We start from the raw sequence: 17,862 nt of genomic DNA, 5'->3' as shown, positions 1-17,862 counted from the left end.
TTCTTTTAAGTGGGTCGTTCTGGCCCAGGGGCAGAGGGTTCCTTTAGGAGGTTGCCATAATCTGGCCAGGGCTGATGGTAGATTGGAATGTGAGGTGGTGGTGAGAATCTGGGGATGCCAACAGAATGTGCTGGTGATTAGATAGGGGTGTGAAAGAAGGGGGGCTCCCAGGATGGTGACCCAAGCAGCTGGATGGATGCAGTTTGCCATTTTATGAGATGAGGCACATTGGGAGAAGAGTGGGAATTGGGAATGGGAGAATCGGGAACCCATTTTTTACCTTTGAGGAGTCTGTGAGATGTATATGGAGCAGGTAGTGATCTGAATCTGAAGTTCAAGGCTGCAGGTAGAAATTTGAGAGTTATTGGCATCAAGCCCCAAGTGCAGGTAAGATCAGCTGGGAAGTGGGTGTGGATGGAGAAGTCCCCGGACTGCGCCCTGGGTGCACCAGTGAGAGGTCAATGAGGTAGGAGGCGAGTGCCCCAGAGACAGAGGAGTGGCCAGTGGGGGTGGGGAAGGCAAGATGGGGAGCCAGGCCAGGGAAGGAAGGCTCAGCTCAGGCCAGTGATGCTGATGGCCTGAGGTTTAGAGACCAGGAGGCCCTTCCTAGACACTGTTTCAGTGGCACAAGGAGACAAGGCCTGATCGGAGCAGGTTCAAGAAGGGATGGGAGCAGGGCAGCTAGAGACATTTCTGGTCCCCCGTGCCCCCAGGGGTGTCTCTCTCTGGAAAGGGAACAGAGAAACAAGGCAGCAGTTAGAGGTGTGATGGAGTCCAGAGGTGTTTTTAAAGATGGGCAATATAACTGTGAGTTTGTGTGCTGCTGGGAGTGAGCCAGTAAAGCAGGGGGAAAGCAGGGACTGGTAGAAGGAGGGAGAAAGGCTGGGGAGGCACCCTTGTCCCGGAGTAGGCGGGTGGGGGAGGTGTGTTCATCCCTGCTGACAGCAGGGGTTCTGAGTGTGGGTACAGATGCTGGAAAGGTGAGGTGCGGTGAGGGGCATGTGGAGGTAGTCTTTTGAGAGCTTTTGTTTTCTCAGAGGTATTCAGGAGGAAGGTCAACAGCTCAGGGTGAGGCAGGGACATTCCCACCCGGCCCCACACCCACTACCGGACCTCAGCCTCTGGGGGTTTTCTTGGCTGGTGAAGGGGCAGGCCCATTGTCTAAATTGCCTCCTTCTGCCTCCAGGACTGTCCAACCCCTTCCGGGGTCTCATGAAGCTGGGCACGGTAGAGCGGCGAGGCCCAGTGGGCATCTGGAAGGAACTCTTCTGCGAGCTGTCTCCACTGGAGTTCCGCCTCTACCTGAGCAACGAGGAGCGCACCTGTGTGGAGAACTGCTCCCTGCTGCGCTGTGAGTCTGTGGGGCCGGCCCACAGTGACGGCCGCTTCGAGCTGGTCTTCTCGGGCAAGAAGCTGATGCTGCGTGCCTCCTCCCAGGACGAAGCGGAGGACTGGCTGGACCGGGTGCGGGAGGCCCTGCAGAAGTGCCGGCCCCAGCAGGACGACGAGTGGGTGAACATCCAGTACCCAGACCAGCCTGAGGAGCTCTCAGAAGCTCCCCAGGGTGGCCCTCCCTCCCACTCAGACCTGCTGTCAGAGCCAGAGACCGTCCAGGGCCCAACGTTCGATTGGTCCTCTGCCCACGTTCCCGAGCCAGATGCTATTAAGGAGTCCCTTCTGTACCTGTACACAGATAGGACCTGGGTGCCCTATATCTTTTCCCTGACCTTAGAGTCCCTGAAATGCTTCCGCGTGAGAAACAATGAGAAGCTGTTAAGTGACAGCCATGGAATTGAGACCATCCGAGATATCCTGCCAGACTCGAGCCTCGGGGGCCCTTCCTTCTTCAAGATCATCACAGCCAAGGCCACCCTCAAGCTGCAGGCCAGGAGTGCTGAGGAGGCCGCCCTGTGGAGGGACCTGGTGCGCACGGTCCTGGCGTCCTACTTGGAGGCGGCCGAGGAGGCCGTGACACTCGGTGGGAGTCTGGATGAGAACTGTCAGGAGGTGCTGAAGTTTGCCACACGGGAGAACGGCTTCCTGCTGCAGTACCTGGTGGCCATCCCCATAGAGAAAGGCCTCGACTCCCAGGGCTGCTTCTGCGCAGGTGCGGACTTGCTGTCCTGCCATTTGGCCTGCCGGCCACACTCGGCCTCCAGGGGGGCCCTGGTTTTGGCTCTCCATCCCTTCCTGCCTCTCCAGGAGTGCCCCTGTCCCACCCCAGGTGGTAGTACAGCAAATGAGGCTCTGCTCCTCCCCAGCACCGACTGGGGCCAGCACCCCTGCTTGTGGGACCCCCCCGCCCTTCCCCCTCCTGCTGTCCCCTGCTGAGGGGGCACCCGTGGGTGGCAGCGCAGTTGCCTGCTGCCTCTGCTCAGGAAGCTCAGGCCTCCACCCCTTTGTTGTTGTTGACCATATATTCTCTGGGAGCAGGGGCACAGTGCCCTTCCAGGTATTTTTGCATGTCTTTGCAAGTGCACACAGTTTTTTGAAACTACAGAAATGGTCCCATACTTGGTAAATGTCCAATAGAACTCTTTGTGGTCATGAAAACCTTACAGATTTGTGCTGACACATAGCTGCAAAGAGCGTGTGGTTACAGATATTTAAAATGTGGCCAGTATAACTAAGGAGCTGAGTTTTCGATTTTATTTAAATTTAGCGTGTTTAAATGGGTACATTGCTCCATGACATGGTTTTTTCTACTTAATGATACATTGCAGCTATTATTCCAAGTTAGGACATCTGCTGATCATTTCATGATCATCATCAGATCTAATTCTTCTGCACCGGGCACTGTGCCAGAGGCTTTATTTGGATTGTTTGAGTCAGTCTTCACAAGAGTCCTATACGATTACCTCTGTTGGTCGCTGAGGAAACTGAGTCTCGGGCTGGTAAAGTACCTTTTCCCAGGTTCACAACAGAGCCAGCACAAGGATCTTAATGGGCAAACCCAAGAAGCTATGGTAGCCCAGTCCCCATTAGCCTGTCCACACACTCACTTTTCAGGGCTGCATGATACCCCACTGTTCACCTTCCATTTTTAGCTCTTCTCCCCAAACCTGACCCCCTTAACAACCCCTCGAGCCATCAGGTTGAACTGTGAAGAGGTCACCCTGCTGCAGAGTGCCAAGCAAGCTGCAGGCTGAGCCGTGGCTTAGGAGCTAGTCTCTCGGGGTGGAGCTGTGGGACGAGGGGGGAAAGCATGCTTCATCGTCTGAAAGGAAGTGGTCTGCGGTAGTGCCCCTGGAGCACAGGAGAAGTGGGCAGAGCAGAGCTTCCTGCAGAAAACATCTTCAGGCCACTACTCATGTTAGCCCCTAACATTCACAGCCAGCCTATGGGTGCCAGGCTCAGGCAGGAGGCCAGGATCACAGGCCTTGGGTGTGTGAATGCTGGGGGGACAACTCTCCCCATGCCAGCTACCCGCCTGTCTGCCAGGAAGGCTGTGAAATGAGGGAGGGAGCTCTCTCCACCTGCAAGCGCAGCTCAGTAGCCAGGCACACAGCAGACACCATTTGTATGTCATAGTTTACAGGGCACTTTCAAATCTTGTAGCATTAAAGCTTGTAATAAACCCACAGCATAGCAAGTAATTGCTGAAGTTTACAGATGCCAGAATGGAACCTTGGAAAAGTTCAGTGAAGGTCAGGATGAGGCTGGTAGGCAGAAGAACCAACCCTTCAAGGCCCAAGGGACTCTTTCCCCTGGCCCTGTGGGAGGCAGGGTCTGTGCACAGAATTTGAGCCAGCCCTTTGCTCTGCTGTGGGCACACCCCATTCCCACTGTCCCTCACCATGGAGGGAGGTCCAGCAGAGGACGAGCTAGACCCTGCACCACTGTCCAGAGGTATCAGGCAGCTCTGTCTTCAAGCTGGCACCAGGCAATATCCAGACTGCCTGGACATTGGTTACCACCTGATTACCCCTGGCCCCAGTAGCTGTCCATGCCCCTGCCTCTGCTTGCCGAGGCCCTGAGTTGCTTCCATTTCTGGGCCCCAGTGGAGGAGTGGACCTAGAGGAGGCTGGCATCAGTGAGCAGGCAGCGAGCACTGACCAAGGGCAGCTAGCTAGGAGAGAACCCGGCCTCTAGAACCAGCCCAGCCCAGATCTGAATCTCAGCTGTGCCACTTAATCGCTGTATGACTTGGCCGCTTTCCTGACCACTCTGCTACAATTTCATCAGCTGTAAAATGGCAATAATTTTTATAGCTCTTGTTGTAAAGATTAATTAATAGGATTGATTTTGAGTGTTGGAAATATGAGCGATGGTTGTTTTTATCTTTGTACTCTTTATACTTTCCTGAAATAGCTGGCCTCTTTGCGCCACTCTGGCCTCTGTGTTAAGCAGGAGCTGACTGGCCCCAAGTTGCTGACTCTCCCCCTTCTGCTCCCCAGGCTGCTCCCGGCAGATCGGCTTTTCATTTGTACGCCCTAAGCTCTGTGCCTTCTCTGGCCTCTATTACTGTGACATCTGCCACCAAGACGATGCCTCAGTGATTCCAGCCAGGATCATCCACAACTGGGACCTCACCAAGCGCCCAGTAAGTCTCACGTGCAGCCTGTCGCGTCATGGCGGGCTCCTGAGTGACAGGGTGGCCACAGCTCTGCTGCCTCTGGCCACCTGTTTGGAGGAGTTTGGCTCCAGGAAAGCCAGTGTCACTGGTTCGGGCCCCGTGGTGCAGACCAGGAGGAAAACGAGGCCCTGGACAGAGCTCTGTCAATACCTGCCTTAGACCTCAGGTGGGAATCTACAGCAGATTCTCTCTAGTTCCCTGTGGCCAAGGACAAAGTTGTTGAAGGCATCAGCAACTAGAGAGGTATGATAGTATGATAGGAAGGATAACTGGATACAGGATGGATGAGTAGATGGATGAGTGGCTGAATGGATGCAGGTGAGTGGGTAGCGGCACAGAGGGTGGGGGATGGCTGGCGGGGGGTGGATGGATGTGGTGGCTGGGCAGGCTCACCAGCTGACTGCACTTCCGGTGGAGTATTACCCCTTTCTGTGCCTTTATTTACTTACACTAATTTTTGGAAAGCTGGAATTATCCTGAACTCGTAGTGCTTTATAACATGCTTCGTTCACTTATATAGACATCAGATACTTTTTTATGTTCACCAAATGCTTTTGATTAAGATGTATTTTAAGATCTTTTTCTTCTTCCCCAGTTGAGCTTAGCCACGTATCTAATTGTGTTACCACAAGCAAATTACCTGACTTTGGCCTCCTTGTCTGTAAAGGGGGATTCATAGCATCTGTCTCAGGGTCGCGTGAGGACTAAACAAGACAGTAGCCACTGACCACCCAGTGCTTTATATTATTCTCTTTCCCTCTCTCAAGACCTGTCACACCTTCTGCCCCCAACCGGCTTGGTCAGGGTTTGCCTCAAGGCACACAAACTTGGCTTTCTCTCGAAAGCAAAGACCTCTGCTGAGGCGCAGAAACCCAAAGAAGAAGCTGCTTGCTTCTCTCAAGACGCAGGGCCTGCTAGCCTCCTCGCACTCTTAACATGGGGGTGTGTCCTCCCCCTCCCAGCACAGGGAGCAGATTCTCAACCCCACCCCTCTCAGGAACCCCCAAAGGTGTCAGCTTCACTTTGGCTTTTTGGTTGATTACCTCATCCCCACCCCTGCCCTCGGTGTTAAGTATTTTACTACACAGAGAAAATTAAACCTCAAAATCACCACAAATGCAAAGAACCCTATGGCTATAAAATACACTCAGTATTTACAAGATCCAGCCTCATCTGTGGAATGTCTCCTTGTTCCTAGCTGTAATCCTTGTGCCACTTCCTTTTTCCAACTAGAAAATGACAACACTTCCCTAAGCATATCTGAGCTCAGGAAACAATCCAGCTCTCTGAGAAAGAAAAAATCAAGCTAGAAAGTGGTCAGCTCTCAGGTTTGGGGCCCTGTTGTTCACTGTCACCACCCTGGCAGACCTGCTTATGCCAGGCCTGCCTGCCACCCGGCAGGATGTCAGCCCAGGACAGGACTTCTTTCTTTGTCTCCACGCGCATGGGACAGAAACAGTCCCTGTGGAGCACGGGGCCCCTGCCCATCTGCAGTGCTTGGCAGTCTCCAGCCCATTCCTCTGTGCCCTTTCCCATGCACCTCACTCTAGGCCTCAAGCTGAGTCTGGGGAAGGGCAATTTGACCCGAGTCAGACAGGCTTTGCCACTGGGCCCCCCACAGCTGGGGCTGGCACCTCGGTACTCTGGTAGGTGGGAACAGGAGTCCTCCTCCTAGTGGATCTGGGAGACAGGCCAGAGGCCTCCACAGCCCCCAGGTGACAGTCTCCTGAGGACCCTGTTACATTCCCTGGCCCTCCAGGGGACGGTGGAGCCCAGCAGGCATGCACGGAGTCTGATGGCAGCCCCCACTTAATAGTGGGCCCACTACGTGCCAGAAGCTTACATGTGTATTTATCTATACTCAAAATACCCATGAGGTAGGTGCTTTTATTTCCCCTATCACAGATAAGGGAACCTAGTCACAAAGAGGGTAAGTGTCACAAGATCACACTGTGAGGAAGTGGTGGAGCCAGGATTCAAATCCAGTTCTGACTCCAAAGCCCAACCCCTGACCACTGCACAGCAGTGGCCAGTGGAGAACATCAGCTAGTCCGTCCTTGTCAGACAAGGAGACTGCAGGAGAGGGGCTTCTCCATTAGTATGGCAGCCGCCTGCTCGGAGACAGCATTCAGTTAGGCCTGGGCTCTGCTTTCTCCAGGTGGGTTGGATAAGCCACATTAGCTTTTCTAGGCCTCAGTTTCCTCAGCTATAAAATGGGACACTCCCCATTGAGTTGTTAGGAGGATGAAGAAAGGATGTAGTTAAGGTCCTCAGCCCAGCACCTGGCAAACAGGAGGCGCTCGTAATTGGATTTGGCGTTAGGTATGGGTCAAGGGTAGAACCTCCAGTGCCCTATCAATTGAGAGGGGCTGAGACTGATCACTCATCTCCGCACAGAGACTTGAGGGAACCCCAGTTGGTGCTGCTGGCAAAACCTGCGGAGCTTGGGAAATCTCGAGTTAAGCCATGTCTGATCTGTGGCTTCCTGTGCTGGGAACCTGACTCAGACCAGTCACCTGGTTCCTGAGTGGGCCCAGGGGGCAGTGCTTATTTCCTGTGGGCTGGACTGTGGAGGCTGCGAGGACAGGAAATGGTGGGAAGGGCCTGGGAGGCCTGGGGGTCGAGGGGCATTGACCAGAGCATCCCCTCCTCTGCTCCCGTGGAGTCCAGGCATGGTCCGGGAGGACCAGCAGCTGGTACCATGGAGGCAGAGCAGAGGTTTGGGTGGGCGTCAAAATAGCAGCTCGAGTTTTGACTTTTATGAGCTGTGGACCTTGGCCAAGTCACTTCATCTCTTAGAACCTCAGTTTCCTTATCTGTAAAGTGGAGACAGCACTACCTCCCGTGGAGGGTGGTTGCCAGGGGAAGGGGGCCGGGAGTAGGTATACAGTGCCTGGCCCAGGAGCACTGGCCAAGTGGTGGTCCTCTCCCACCTCCAACGCCTGCTGGTGTCCCCAGATTTGCCGCCAGGCCCTGAAGTTCCTGACGCAGATCCGGGCACAGCCCCTCATCAACCTGCAGCTGGTGAACGCGTCTCTGTACGAGCACGTGGAGCGGATGCACCACATTGAAAGGAGCCGGGAGCAGCTGAAGCTCCTGGGTGACTACCTGGGCCTGTGCCGCAGTGGAGCCCTGAAGGAGCTAAGCAAGAGGTGAGCACCCGGGATGCAGGCACACGCACGCCTATTGCTCACACAGGCGTCCTCTTGGGAGAGACGCGAGACTGGGCAGAGATCGCCTTCCCAGCAGTCTTGGGGAATTGTCACATGCTTTGGGAGTGACGTGTCTTTATTTATGTATTCATTTGTTCATTCATTCATTCTCAATATGGGCTGAGAACATACCAAGTGCTCAGCACCCAGCTAGGTTGTGAAATACAAGGCCTAGCAAAGTAGACCCTGAGCCATGCCCTCACGAAGGGGAGGCAGATAAGAGCCAGCAGCTAGACCAGGGGTGAGGGTTGAGAGAGCACAGGGAGCCCTCGATGACAGAGGTGGGTGGTCTGACCCAGGTTGGAGCACGGGTGGGGCAGGAGACTGCCTGGAGGAGCTGACATCTAAGGTGACAGCGAAGAAGGAGTAGGTGGTAGACAGGAGAAGCAGGGAAGAGTGTTCCAGAAAGAAAGTGATGCACATGGCAGGGACACCAAGGCACCTGGGGAACTTTGGCTGCAGCAGGAGGAGGTGGGGAGGGGTAGTGGGAGAGGAAGGTTGGGAGGCCAAGCAGACCACCGGGTGCTGCAGGGCCCGGCCTCCGCCCCAGCCAGTTCTCTGTCCAGGCTGCTCGGCAGTGTCCATGCAGCTTCTCTCCCCAAATCCTCCAGGAGCGTGAGAGTGGTATGGGGCCCTCAGAATGCCCTTAAAGCTTCCCTGCACCCGCGTCCTCAGGACCTTCAGTGCTCAGCAGTGAGGGGGCGGAGGGGGTAACACCTGCTGTGGGGCTGTGCTTTCCGACCTTCAGCTGCCACTCCTCTCCCCAGGCTGGTGCAGGGGCCTCCTGTCTGAAAGGCTGCACCTCCTCAGGCCTGGCTACCTTCTCCTAGGGGCATGACTGGTGGGGAGGGGCAAGGGCATGCCCTGAGCGGGTCCCCCTGGGGCTCAGAAGGCAGGGGCTGCTGTCGGAGCTCTCTCCAGTCAAGGGCAAAGGCTGGCTCCTCGTGGTCTCCCACAGCAGCCATGCGAGCCTTGGTCCTCCTCTGAGGGGCCTGCAGGAACAACTTCTTTACAAAGATAGACAACATTCAGACAGTGACCCTCTGGCTCACTGCGGGAGCTTCGAAGACTGCTCCTGGGAGACTCTGCTCCCCTGGATCGTCAGCTGGGCGCCTGGTCTTCACTCACACCATCCTTCCTGAGATTCCCGGAGCCAGGTCTCTGGGGTCTGGGGTCAGGTGGAACCTCATCACCCCACCAGCCCAGGGTCTCTGCAGACCTGAGTTGAACAGGTACCTGCAGGGCAGGTCCCATGCTGGTCGCACCCCCTGTCTGGCTGAGATTGTTTGGTCATCCGCTGTCCCATCCTTGGGGGGCAGCTCTGCACACCTGCTCTGAGGGATCAGGGCTGTGGCTGTGGGAGCAAATCTGCCAGCACCCAGGCCTCTGTGTGACTCGGGGAAGTTGCTTCACTTCCTTGGGCCTCAGCTTGTCTATAACTGGGTCAATCATGCCTGCGTTCAAGTGGCCTTGAGTTAAGGGATGCGTGAGAGGTTCAGACAGCTACAAGGCCCCAGTCAGCGTGGCATGTGCTGAGAGGGAGGGCCCAGAGGCCAGGGAAGCTCCCGGAGGATGTGGCATCTGAGCTGAGCCCAGGAGTTTTCTTTTCTTCATTAAAAAAAATAATAATAAGCTCTTCTTCTTTACAAAGATAGACAACAGTCAGTATAAAAGGGAAGGAAGTAGAGAGTTTGGATTCTCATCCCCGCTCAGTGTGGTGGCATCACGTGCGCAGTTAGCTGGGGTTTAGTACATAACTGAAGAGAAGAGAAGGGAGGCCTGGCATGGGTGGCTCAGGGGACTTGTGATGTCCGGCAGGAGCAGGGCTGGCCAGGACCCTTGCGGGGCTCAGCGCAGCTGGAATGTGGATGCAGGGCCTGCCCTGGAAGGTGCTGTGAGGCACAGCAGAGACATTTGGATCTTATTCTGCCAGCAGTGGGAGCTACTGAAAGTTTTGCATGTGGGACTGGAACGTTCTGATTTGGTGGGGTCGGGGGAGTGTTTAGAGAGATGAATTGGCGGCAGTGGGCGTAGTAATCCACTGCAGGGTGCAGTGATCTGTCTGGGGAGGCGTGGAGGCTGGGACAGAGTCCACCGCAGAGTAGGTGAGGAGGGCTGAGAGGAGTGGAGAGATCTTGAATGTGGGAGGAGAAGTGAAGTTCCCTTCGCTAGTGGCAGCCCCTGGCCAGGTCCTCTGCGAGAAGGGGGACTGGAGGCCTGGACACGCCTCCAAGGGCCAGACAAGGCCAAGGGTGTCCTCTCAGGTCTTTGTGGAGCCTTCCCGTACCCCCACAGGAGGGTCTGCCCACTGCACCTCAGGTGCTTCTCCCGCCAGCCTGGGAAGGGGGCAGAAGAGATACCCACGCAGGATGGGGCTGGCACCCACATCCTCCAGCCCCCACTAGTGCCCTTTCTGCCCATCTCTTCACTGGTTACAGAGATTTAGAGGCAGCCTCTCCCCTCACCTTTCACCCTCCTCCAGAGAGCCCTGCTGTTCCTCTGGGCCCTTCCTCCGCCTTCCTTCAGCCTCACGCTAGAAGAGGCCAGAGAGGGTCTCCTCATTGTGCAGGCCCAAAGTAGGCCTGGGGTGTGGGTTTCACCCCTGGAGGCTAGGATGAGAAGTAGCCTCTCCACTCTGGCCTCAACTAAATGTGGAAAAACCAGCTATAAGGCCTGACTGAGAGTGTGACAGGCCCAGGGTACAGTGACTTGCAGGGAAGGCCCTGCGCTGGGCTGGCCCAAGGGCTTCCATGACTGGACAGAGAGCAAATGACAGAGATGACTCTCCATCCATATCAGCCCCACCCTTCCTGCCAACTCAGGGCCAGTCTGCGCACATGCGTACACACACACACACACAAACACACACACACACACACGTGTTTTCCTGGTGATAAATGGTGACTTCCTGAAACCTGGAAGTTTACTGGGGAAAGCAGTTTGGTGGACTGAGTGACCAGTCAGCAGCATCCTCACCTCACATGGCCTGCCTGGCTACTTGGTGGGACTTGCCATCTTTGCCCAGAATTGGGCTCTCCCTGGACCACAACTGAGACCATAGGGTGGGGCATAGCCAAACTCCCATTCCATATGCCCCAGGGCCTGGCACCAACCTGCCCCCCCCCCCCGCCCCAGATGTCTGGGCAGGTTTGCAAGCCTCCTGAGACTTGGAATAAACTTCCCCCACTCCCAGTTTCCACACAGACACAGCAGGCCAGGCAGATGTATCTACCAGGGGAATTTCTGCAGGTGTTTCCTTTCCATCCCCCACTAAATAACCCTTGGGGTGCCTTTGGTGAAAGGGAAACTAGAGTGGGGTTGGCGGTTCAGTCCTTGTCCTGCCTCCCCTCTTCCCCCCTGAAATGGGATCTGCATGCTTTGGACGCCTCTCGGTTCCTCTCACGTAGCAATGAAACCAGCTGCTTTAGACCAGGGACTCAGGCAGAGGCCACATCCTGTGTGTTTCTGTCTCCAGCACTGTCCCTGGGGTGTCATGGTGGCAATAGTTAAACAGCCAGTAGGCCTTCACGGGGTGGATAAGGACTTGGGATCTGGTACCAGGCCCCTCCTTTCAAATGTCATCTCTGCCCCTTACTGTGTGACCACAGGCAAGTTACTTGACTTCTCTGTGCCTCCATTTCCTCTCCAAAATGGGGATTATAAGAGGACCAACCTCACGGGATTATTATGAGGATAAAATAAGTTAATATATGTGAAGGTCTTGGCCCAGTCCTGGTACCAAGTATTAACTTTAAACCTCCTCTTTATCACTATTTATATACACTTATTTTTTTCATAACTTTAATTTTCTTCAGCTTTATTGAGCTCTTATCATTGACAAAATTGGAAGATATTTAAAGTGTCCATCATCGTGATAATTTAATGGCTGTGTACATGGAAAAGGATTCCTCCCAGCTGCTTAATTAACACCCCCACCACCCTCCTCCATTCATTCATTCATCTCTTAGATTTTTTGGCAAGAACATTAACATTCAAGTTCTACTTTCAATAAATTCAAACATATAATACAGTGTTAGCAACAACAGTCGATAATTATTCATTGTTTACAGTGTGCTAAGTGGGCTCTGTGCCAAATGCTTTAAATAAATGACTCATTCTTCGAAACAGCTCCATTTCTCAGGTGAGGAAACCTGCCGTCCTGAGAGTAACTTGCCCAAGGTCCCTGCAGCTGGTCGCCAGGAAGACCAGGCCCTGCCCAGGCACTGGCTGCTCTGGGCCCGCCCTGACCCCCGAGTAGCTCGTGTCTGGTTAGCTGGGCTGAGGGAGTGAAAACAAGCCAGGGTTGGCCCCTGCCCTGGAAACCCTTCTAAGGAAGCTCTTGTGTTTTCTGTGAAGGCTCAAGCACAGGAACTACCTCTTGGAATCGCCCCACAAATACAGTGTGGCTGACCTCCAGCAGGTGAGAATGTCAACCCCACGCCTCTAGAAGGACCTCATTCCTAGAAAAATCAGGAGGGAGGGAGGTGGTCAACTTGGGAAGGGGGTTCTGCAGTCTTAAGCTTTTCAGCACCTCAGACCGCTGTCCCGCTGCCCCCACCCTTCTGGAATAAGCCCATGCTCCTCAGGGCCTCCTTGGCCCGTTCCCCGCACCTGGACCCATCCCGTGCCAGGAGGGCAGAGGGACGAAAGGCCCCCAGCATGAGAGTTCGGGACAGTCTTCAAGGGAGGGGCAGCGGATGTTGGTATCCAGAGCCCACAACCCAGCACCCTCCATGCACAAGGTCTGGGCACCTGCGTTGCTCAGCCGGATTCGGGGACATTTTCCTGCCCAAGTGGGAAGAAACTTCTCTAGGACTTCTTGGGGGAGGGTGCCATGAGCAGCAGTGGTGGCCTCAGCCTCCCACAGCTGCCTAAAGGCCCCTGGCACCTGCACTTGCCCCAACAGATCGCAGAGGGGGCGTATGAGGGATTCCTCAAGGCCCTGATCGAATTCGCCTCCCAGCACGTCTACCATTGCGACCTGTGCACCCAGCGCGGCTTCATCTGCCAGATCTGCCACCATCACGACATCATCTTCCCCTTTGAGTTTGACACCACGGTCAGGTATGAGGGGCCCTGGCCAGCCGCCCCCAGCTGGCCCCAGCATTCCAGGGGGGCAGCCCCAGAGGCATCGTGGGGGAACATACTGCATGTCCTCTCTGTGCCAGTGACATGGGGTGGCAAGGTGGTCCTGGCAGCTGGGACCATCTCAGGGCAAGGTGAGCCCCAAGACTCCCCTGCCTCCTTGAGCCATCTGCCTGCCCGGATCAGAGGAGGCTGCCAGCTCTGAGTGGGGCCTTGGGGCCTCAATAGTCATCTAAGAATGGGGTGAGGAAGGACAGGCTGTTACTGTCCTGGGCTGCTGGCGCTAGGCCTGGCACAAGGTGGGCACCTCGGGTGGGGCCTGCCTCTGCCTAAGCTACTGTCTGAGCCTTCTTTTCCCTATTATCACTCATGATGAGGAGCCTCTAAATGGAAACTTTCACCCACCAACCCTCCATTCCCACCCACATGGGAGCAGAAGACTGAGCTGCTGGGCACACTCATTGCTTTTCAGGAGGTGTCTCCGGGCCCGGATTCAGCCCCCGAGCAGACCTCGGGCTGAGTGTTCTCAGCATAGGCAGCAGTTCAGTGAGTCTCCAGCAGCATTTATAAGAAAGCAAATAGGATAGAGAGCACCAGCCTCTGCTCTGTGACTTAGGGGTGCGGTGTCACGAGAATCTCGTTTGGAGCGGAGAGGAGGGGCCTGGAGCCCCGGGTTGCCTCGCCGTGGGTGCTGGCTGGACCAGGCACCTCCCGCCAGGGCACAGCAGAGCTCTCCTCTCCCCAGGTGTAGCGAATGCAAGACCGTCTTCCACCAGAGCTGCCAGGCCGTGGTGAAGAAAGGCTGCCCCCGCTGTGCCCGCCGGCGCAAATACCAGGAACAGAACATTCTCACCTAACCCCGGTCTCCTGTCCCCCCGAAGTGGGGCACAGGTTCAGCGCGGCCACCCAGCTGGGCTGGCCATCAGGCCGGGCTACTCTCGAGGTGTCCCAGCTGTCCCCCCTTGTCAGGAAGACTCCCGGTGTGGCCAGAGCCAGAGCCCTGGAGGAGGCCCTGGATGATGCCTGTACCCCTATCTGCTGCGGGGGCGGGGGGGGGGGCAGGGGCGCTAGTCAGGCCCTGCTCACCTCGCCTATACCTGCATTAGGGCTGTTCAAACACTGTGGAAACAAGACTTGGGCGCATTTTCAATTCCACATTCCTGATAAAAGGTCTAGTTTTTTAAAGTGGGTTTTTCCCTTCATATTTCAACAGAAAATATTTTTTTATTCTCGACCCTGCACAAGTCTCCCCAGAAGTCCAGGCATTCTCACCCTTAGCAAAGTGAGGCAACAGCCAAGCCCTGACCTGCAGGCTGGCCAGTGCCGGGACAGTGGCCACCACGCTGGTGCCTGTTGCTCTCCCTGGCCGCCCGCACTCCCCGTGCGCTTGGTGCCACCCAGTGCCAAACCCGGGGGCCAGGGGGGCCTCCGCTGACCACCTCTCTCCTGCCCGTCTGCTCCTGAGAAACCCACCACCTCACTCTGTACCACAGTCCCCCCCGGAACCTGGTCCCTGCAAGGACAAGGGGGGACTCGGAGCAGCTCTGTAGGCATGTGGAGCCTCCTTGGTCCAGGGAAGGGCAACCATCTTGCCCTCAGCCCGGGCTCTCCTGGCTTCTGCCACAGAGGAGCATCCAGATGGGCGGGTACTGCTGCCTGACTGACCTGCCCGGAAGAAGGAAGGCCAGGCCAGACACCCCCCCGCCCGTGAGTGTCTGGCCACACCACGGGGAGCAGCGATGCTGCCCTTGGTAAAGAGCGTGGACCTGCTGCCAAGATCACAAGGACATGCGGCAGGAGCTGCCCAGTAGGCTGTGGAGCCTCAGTTTGCAAAGCCTGAGTTCCCAGAGCTGCCGTCAGGAGTGCTGCGGGACACTGGAAATGTCATCGGCGCATGGGGGTTTTGGGGATGAGATGGGAGCCTAGAGTGGTTTTCAAGGTGATGTTGAGACCCTTGGGGCCTCCCTTCAGGGGAAACCTGGGCATAATTGCTGCCTTCCCCTGCCTTTCTGGGCCCAACAGGCTCTCAGGCCTCGGGTCTTCTTTCTGCACTCAGCCGGGATTGGGGGCCCTCAGGTGGAGACCGCCCATCACTGTCAGCAGACGAACCTGCTCCCACCTCTCCCTTGGGTGATTGGGCTGCTGAGTCACCTGCCCAGCCCTGTGGCACCGGGTAAATTGTGCAATAGAATAGCGGAGGTGGGCGGGGAGGGGGCGCCACAGCTCCTGGCCCCTTGGGGAATCAGCGCACACCTGTGCGCAGCACACCAAAGCTCCTAAACCAGAAAGTGGATCCTTACCCTGCCTGTCCTCCCCCCTACCATGGCCGGAGTAGTGCTCCCCTGCAGCCTGGCTGGGCCAGAAGTGCCCCAGACCCCGAGTGGGCAGGAGTCCGGCCCAGGACAGGCCGCCTGGGCCCAGCTGTGTTTCCTCGGCCTGGGAGTCTGTGTTTCAGAAAGTGCCGAGGAGGAGCTGGCGTCTGTGGGTGGGGTCTCCCGCCCCTCCGGGGTTTATTAGCATTAGAGATGATCCTCTCCCAAACCAAAAAGCTGCTGATGCTTTCAGAGGAGCTGATTTTTACCCCCGTCACCTCCAATGGAAAGCTGATGGGAACCTCAGTAGGGCGCACACTATTTTTAAATGTCATTTTATGCAATAAGCCATTTCTAGTGAGGGGCCCGGCCCTGAGAAGTGCTTTGCAACGTACTGAGGAACTGCTGCGTGTGAGTTTTGAAAGATTTTACAGTAAAGATATGATCTTTGCAATCTCTGGTCTCTCTTCTGAATCCTAATGCAGCTGATTGGGTGGGGGAACCCCGAGTCTCCATCGCCATCTGAAAAGGCCCCTCCCTTTAGCCAGTCCCTAGGCACAGGGGGCGCTTGGGGGAAGGGCTGGGAGTAAACAGGCGCCCCACAGGGGCCCGAGTGGGCGAGGGAGAGGGGGAAGGCTGTCGGCTGTCCCCCACCACTACGATTGCTGGAACCGAGGCCCCTGCGGGCGGGGATTTCAGGGGCTTTGGGGAGGTCTGTACATGCATTTCCTACACAGCCACCACGCGGATGCCTGCAATTCCAGACCCACACGGCAACCTCCAGACTTGCTCAGAGTTGTCAAGGAGAGAAGGGGCTAGGTTTGAGCCATTGGTTGGGGGGGGGGCTAGTTTTAGTACGTAAAGTGGCCTTCTTTAGCTGCTGACCTTCCTTTGTAGTTCCAGAAGCCCTGGGGGCCCCTGCAAGGGGAAGCCACCACTGCCCATTGTACGGACAGAAGAAGGAAACAGACCAATTCCCAGGGAAATTAGGCTGCAGGAAAACGGGACTGAAACAGACATTCAGGTCTGCGGTTTCCTGTCCTTCCAGCCTACCGGGGAGCAGCGTCTACCCATCCCAGGCGCCCCAGCTCCCCTCAAGGGTCCCTCTTCCCTCAGGGGCAGTCGGTGCTGGGCTTAGAGAAGACAAGATGAAGCAGGTTTGAGGGCGGGGGCGCGACCCGGGTGCCGCCTGCTGTTGGCCCAAGTGCCTCTGTCCTCCGCAAAGTGCCTCCCAGGGGCTAGTTCCCTTGCTCCCCGCTGCCCAGAGGACGCGGTTTCCGAGTTCCCAGCCCCGTCCAAGGAGGAGGAAGACTCATCTAATACAAGTGGTGATAATCAGGAGTATATTGCGTGTACTTACAGTGACGTGATAACAAAATACTGTGCTCTATGCATCTACTTTAATCTTCTCAACAGTCCTGTAAAGTGGGCGCTTCTGTCCTGTTTCCTGGAAAGAAAACTGAGGTGCAGAGGTAACCCCAAGGTCCTGACTCCAGCCCCAGGAGATGGCTCAGCCTGTGAGCCCCTGGGAGGGCGGCCCCCTCGCCGGCAGGGGTCGTGGGGTGGGGGTAGAAGATTCGAGGGGTGGGAGGGAAATCTGGTCAAAATTGGGACGAAGAGGCCCCTGCTCCCCCCACCGCATCCCATCCTACCCCCCTGGTCCTGCCGCCTCCACCCCCGGAAGACAGCGAGGTGCGGCCCGGGATCCCGGGAGGTGCGCGGGGAGGGGGTGGCGTCTCTGCTCCTGGGGCGCCGGCCCGGCCCAGAGGGGACAGGAAGCCCGGACACCGGGGATTGTCTCTCGCAGGCGCAGCCCGGCCCCAGCCGGGAGGAAGTCGAGCGCACACTGCGCCGGAGCCTCCCTCGCTGTATTGTGGAGCAGGAAACAGGGCAGCGCGGCGCGGGGCGGTCGAGGAGCGGGCGCCGGACGCCGAACCCACGCGCGCCCGCCGGGCCGGCGGAGGGAGGCCGCGGGCGTCACCCCCAGGTGCGGGGCCGGGCGGGGCGCGAGCGGCGCGGAGCCCGGGGCGGGGGTGGGCGCCGCAGGGGGCGGGCCGTCCCCGGGGACCACCGCGCGCCCGCTCCGCGGCGGACAGCGCCGGGCCGGGCGCCGCGCCCCCCGATGCTCCCGCGCGGGACGGAGGAAACCAAGGACTGGCCCCCCGGGGCGGGAGGGGCCGGGGCAGCCCCCCCAGCACCGCGCCAGGCCGCTTGGGACCGCGTCGCCCGGGCGGTGGACACGGGACCCTCCTGGCTGCCGGTCCGTGCTCGAGCTCCGGGGATCCCCCCAGCTCCCGCCGTCGCCCCTCTCCTCGCTCCCGCCAGGATGGGGCAAAGAGCCCGGATCCAGGTCCCCCCCAGCCCAGCCCGGGACCAGCGCGGGGGCCTTCCCTGCCGCGGGCACCTCCGAGTCTCTCCAGGCCTCGCCGAGCTGCGCCTGGAAGGGGCCGGGGAGGGTGGAGGTGACCCCGGAGCGGGTGGGGTCAGCAGTCCGGCCGGAAAGGGCTCCTGGGGAGTAATTCTGGGCGCACAAGGCCTCGCGCAGGCGGGGAGCCGGGGTCCCAGAGCAGCCGCGCCGAGGCTCGCGGCAGAAGGTCCCGCGTGGGAGGGGGCGGGGCAGGGGCGGGACGCGCCCTTCCCGGGGCTCCCCTCGCGACCCGCCAGCGCCCCTTCTTCC

The 17,862-nt window shown here is 57.4% G+C and overlaps 1 protein-coding gene across 3 annotated transcripts in view; it reads left to right on the top strand.

Annotated features, from left to right (window-relative positions):
* PLEKHM1 (pleckstrin homology and RUN domain containing M1) overlaps nt 1-15,724 on the top strand; it is a 43,806-nt gene extending 28,082 nt beyond the window's left edge. For all 3 annotated transcript variants that reach the window (XM_037495440.2, XM_037495441.2, XM_054688680.1), the window contains 6 exons: nt 1,187-2,107; nt 4,398-4,543; nt 7,535-7,728; nt 12,145-12,208; nt 12,695-12,852; nt 13,619-15,724. In XM_037495440.2, coding sequence (XP_037351337.1) covers nt 1,187-2,107; nt 4,398-4,543; nt 7,535-7,728; nt 12,145-12,208; nt 12,695-12,852; nt 13,619-13,730 — 1,595 coding nt within the window. In that variant the 3' untranslated portion in view covers nt 13,731-15,724. The remainder of the gene's footprint in view (nt 1-1,186; nt 2,108-4,397; nt 4,544-7,534; nt 7,729-12,144; nt 12,209-12,694; nt 12,853-13,618) is intronic.
* The last annotated feature ends 2,138 nt before the right edge of the window (nt 15,725-17,862 follow it).

This window comes from Talpa occidentalis, unplaced genomic scaffold (assembly GCF_014898055.3).
Source record: "Talpa occidentalis isolate TD23 unplaced genomic scaffold, MPIMG_talOcc4v2.1 talOcc4.7, whole genome shotgun sequence".
Classification (NCBI taxonomy): Eukaryota; Metazoa; Chordata; class Mammalia; order Eulipotyphla; family Talpidae; genus Talpa; species Talpa occidentalis.
Note: the sequence above shows the minus strand (reverse complement) of the source record. Positions and strands in the feature narration are given on the sequence as shown.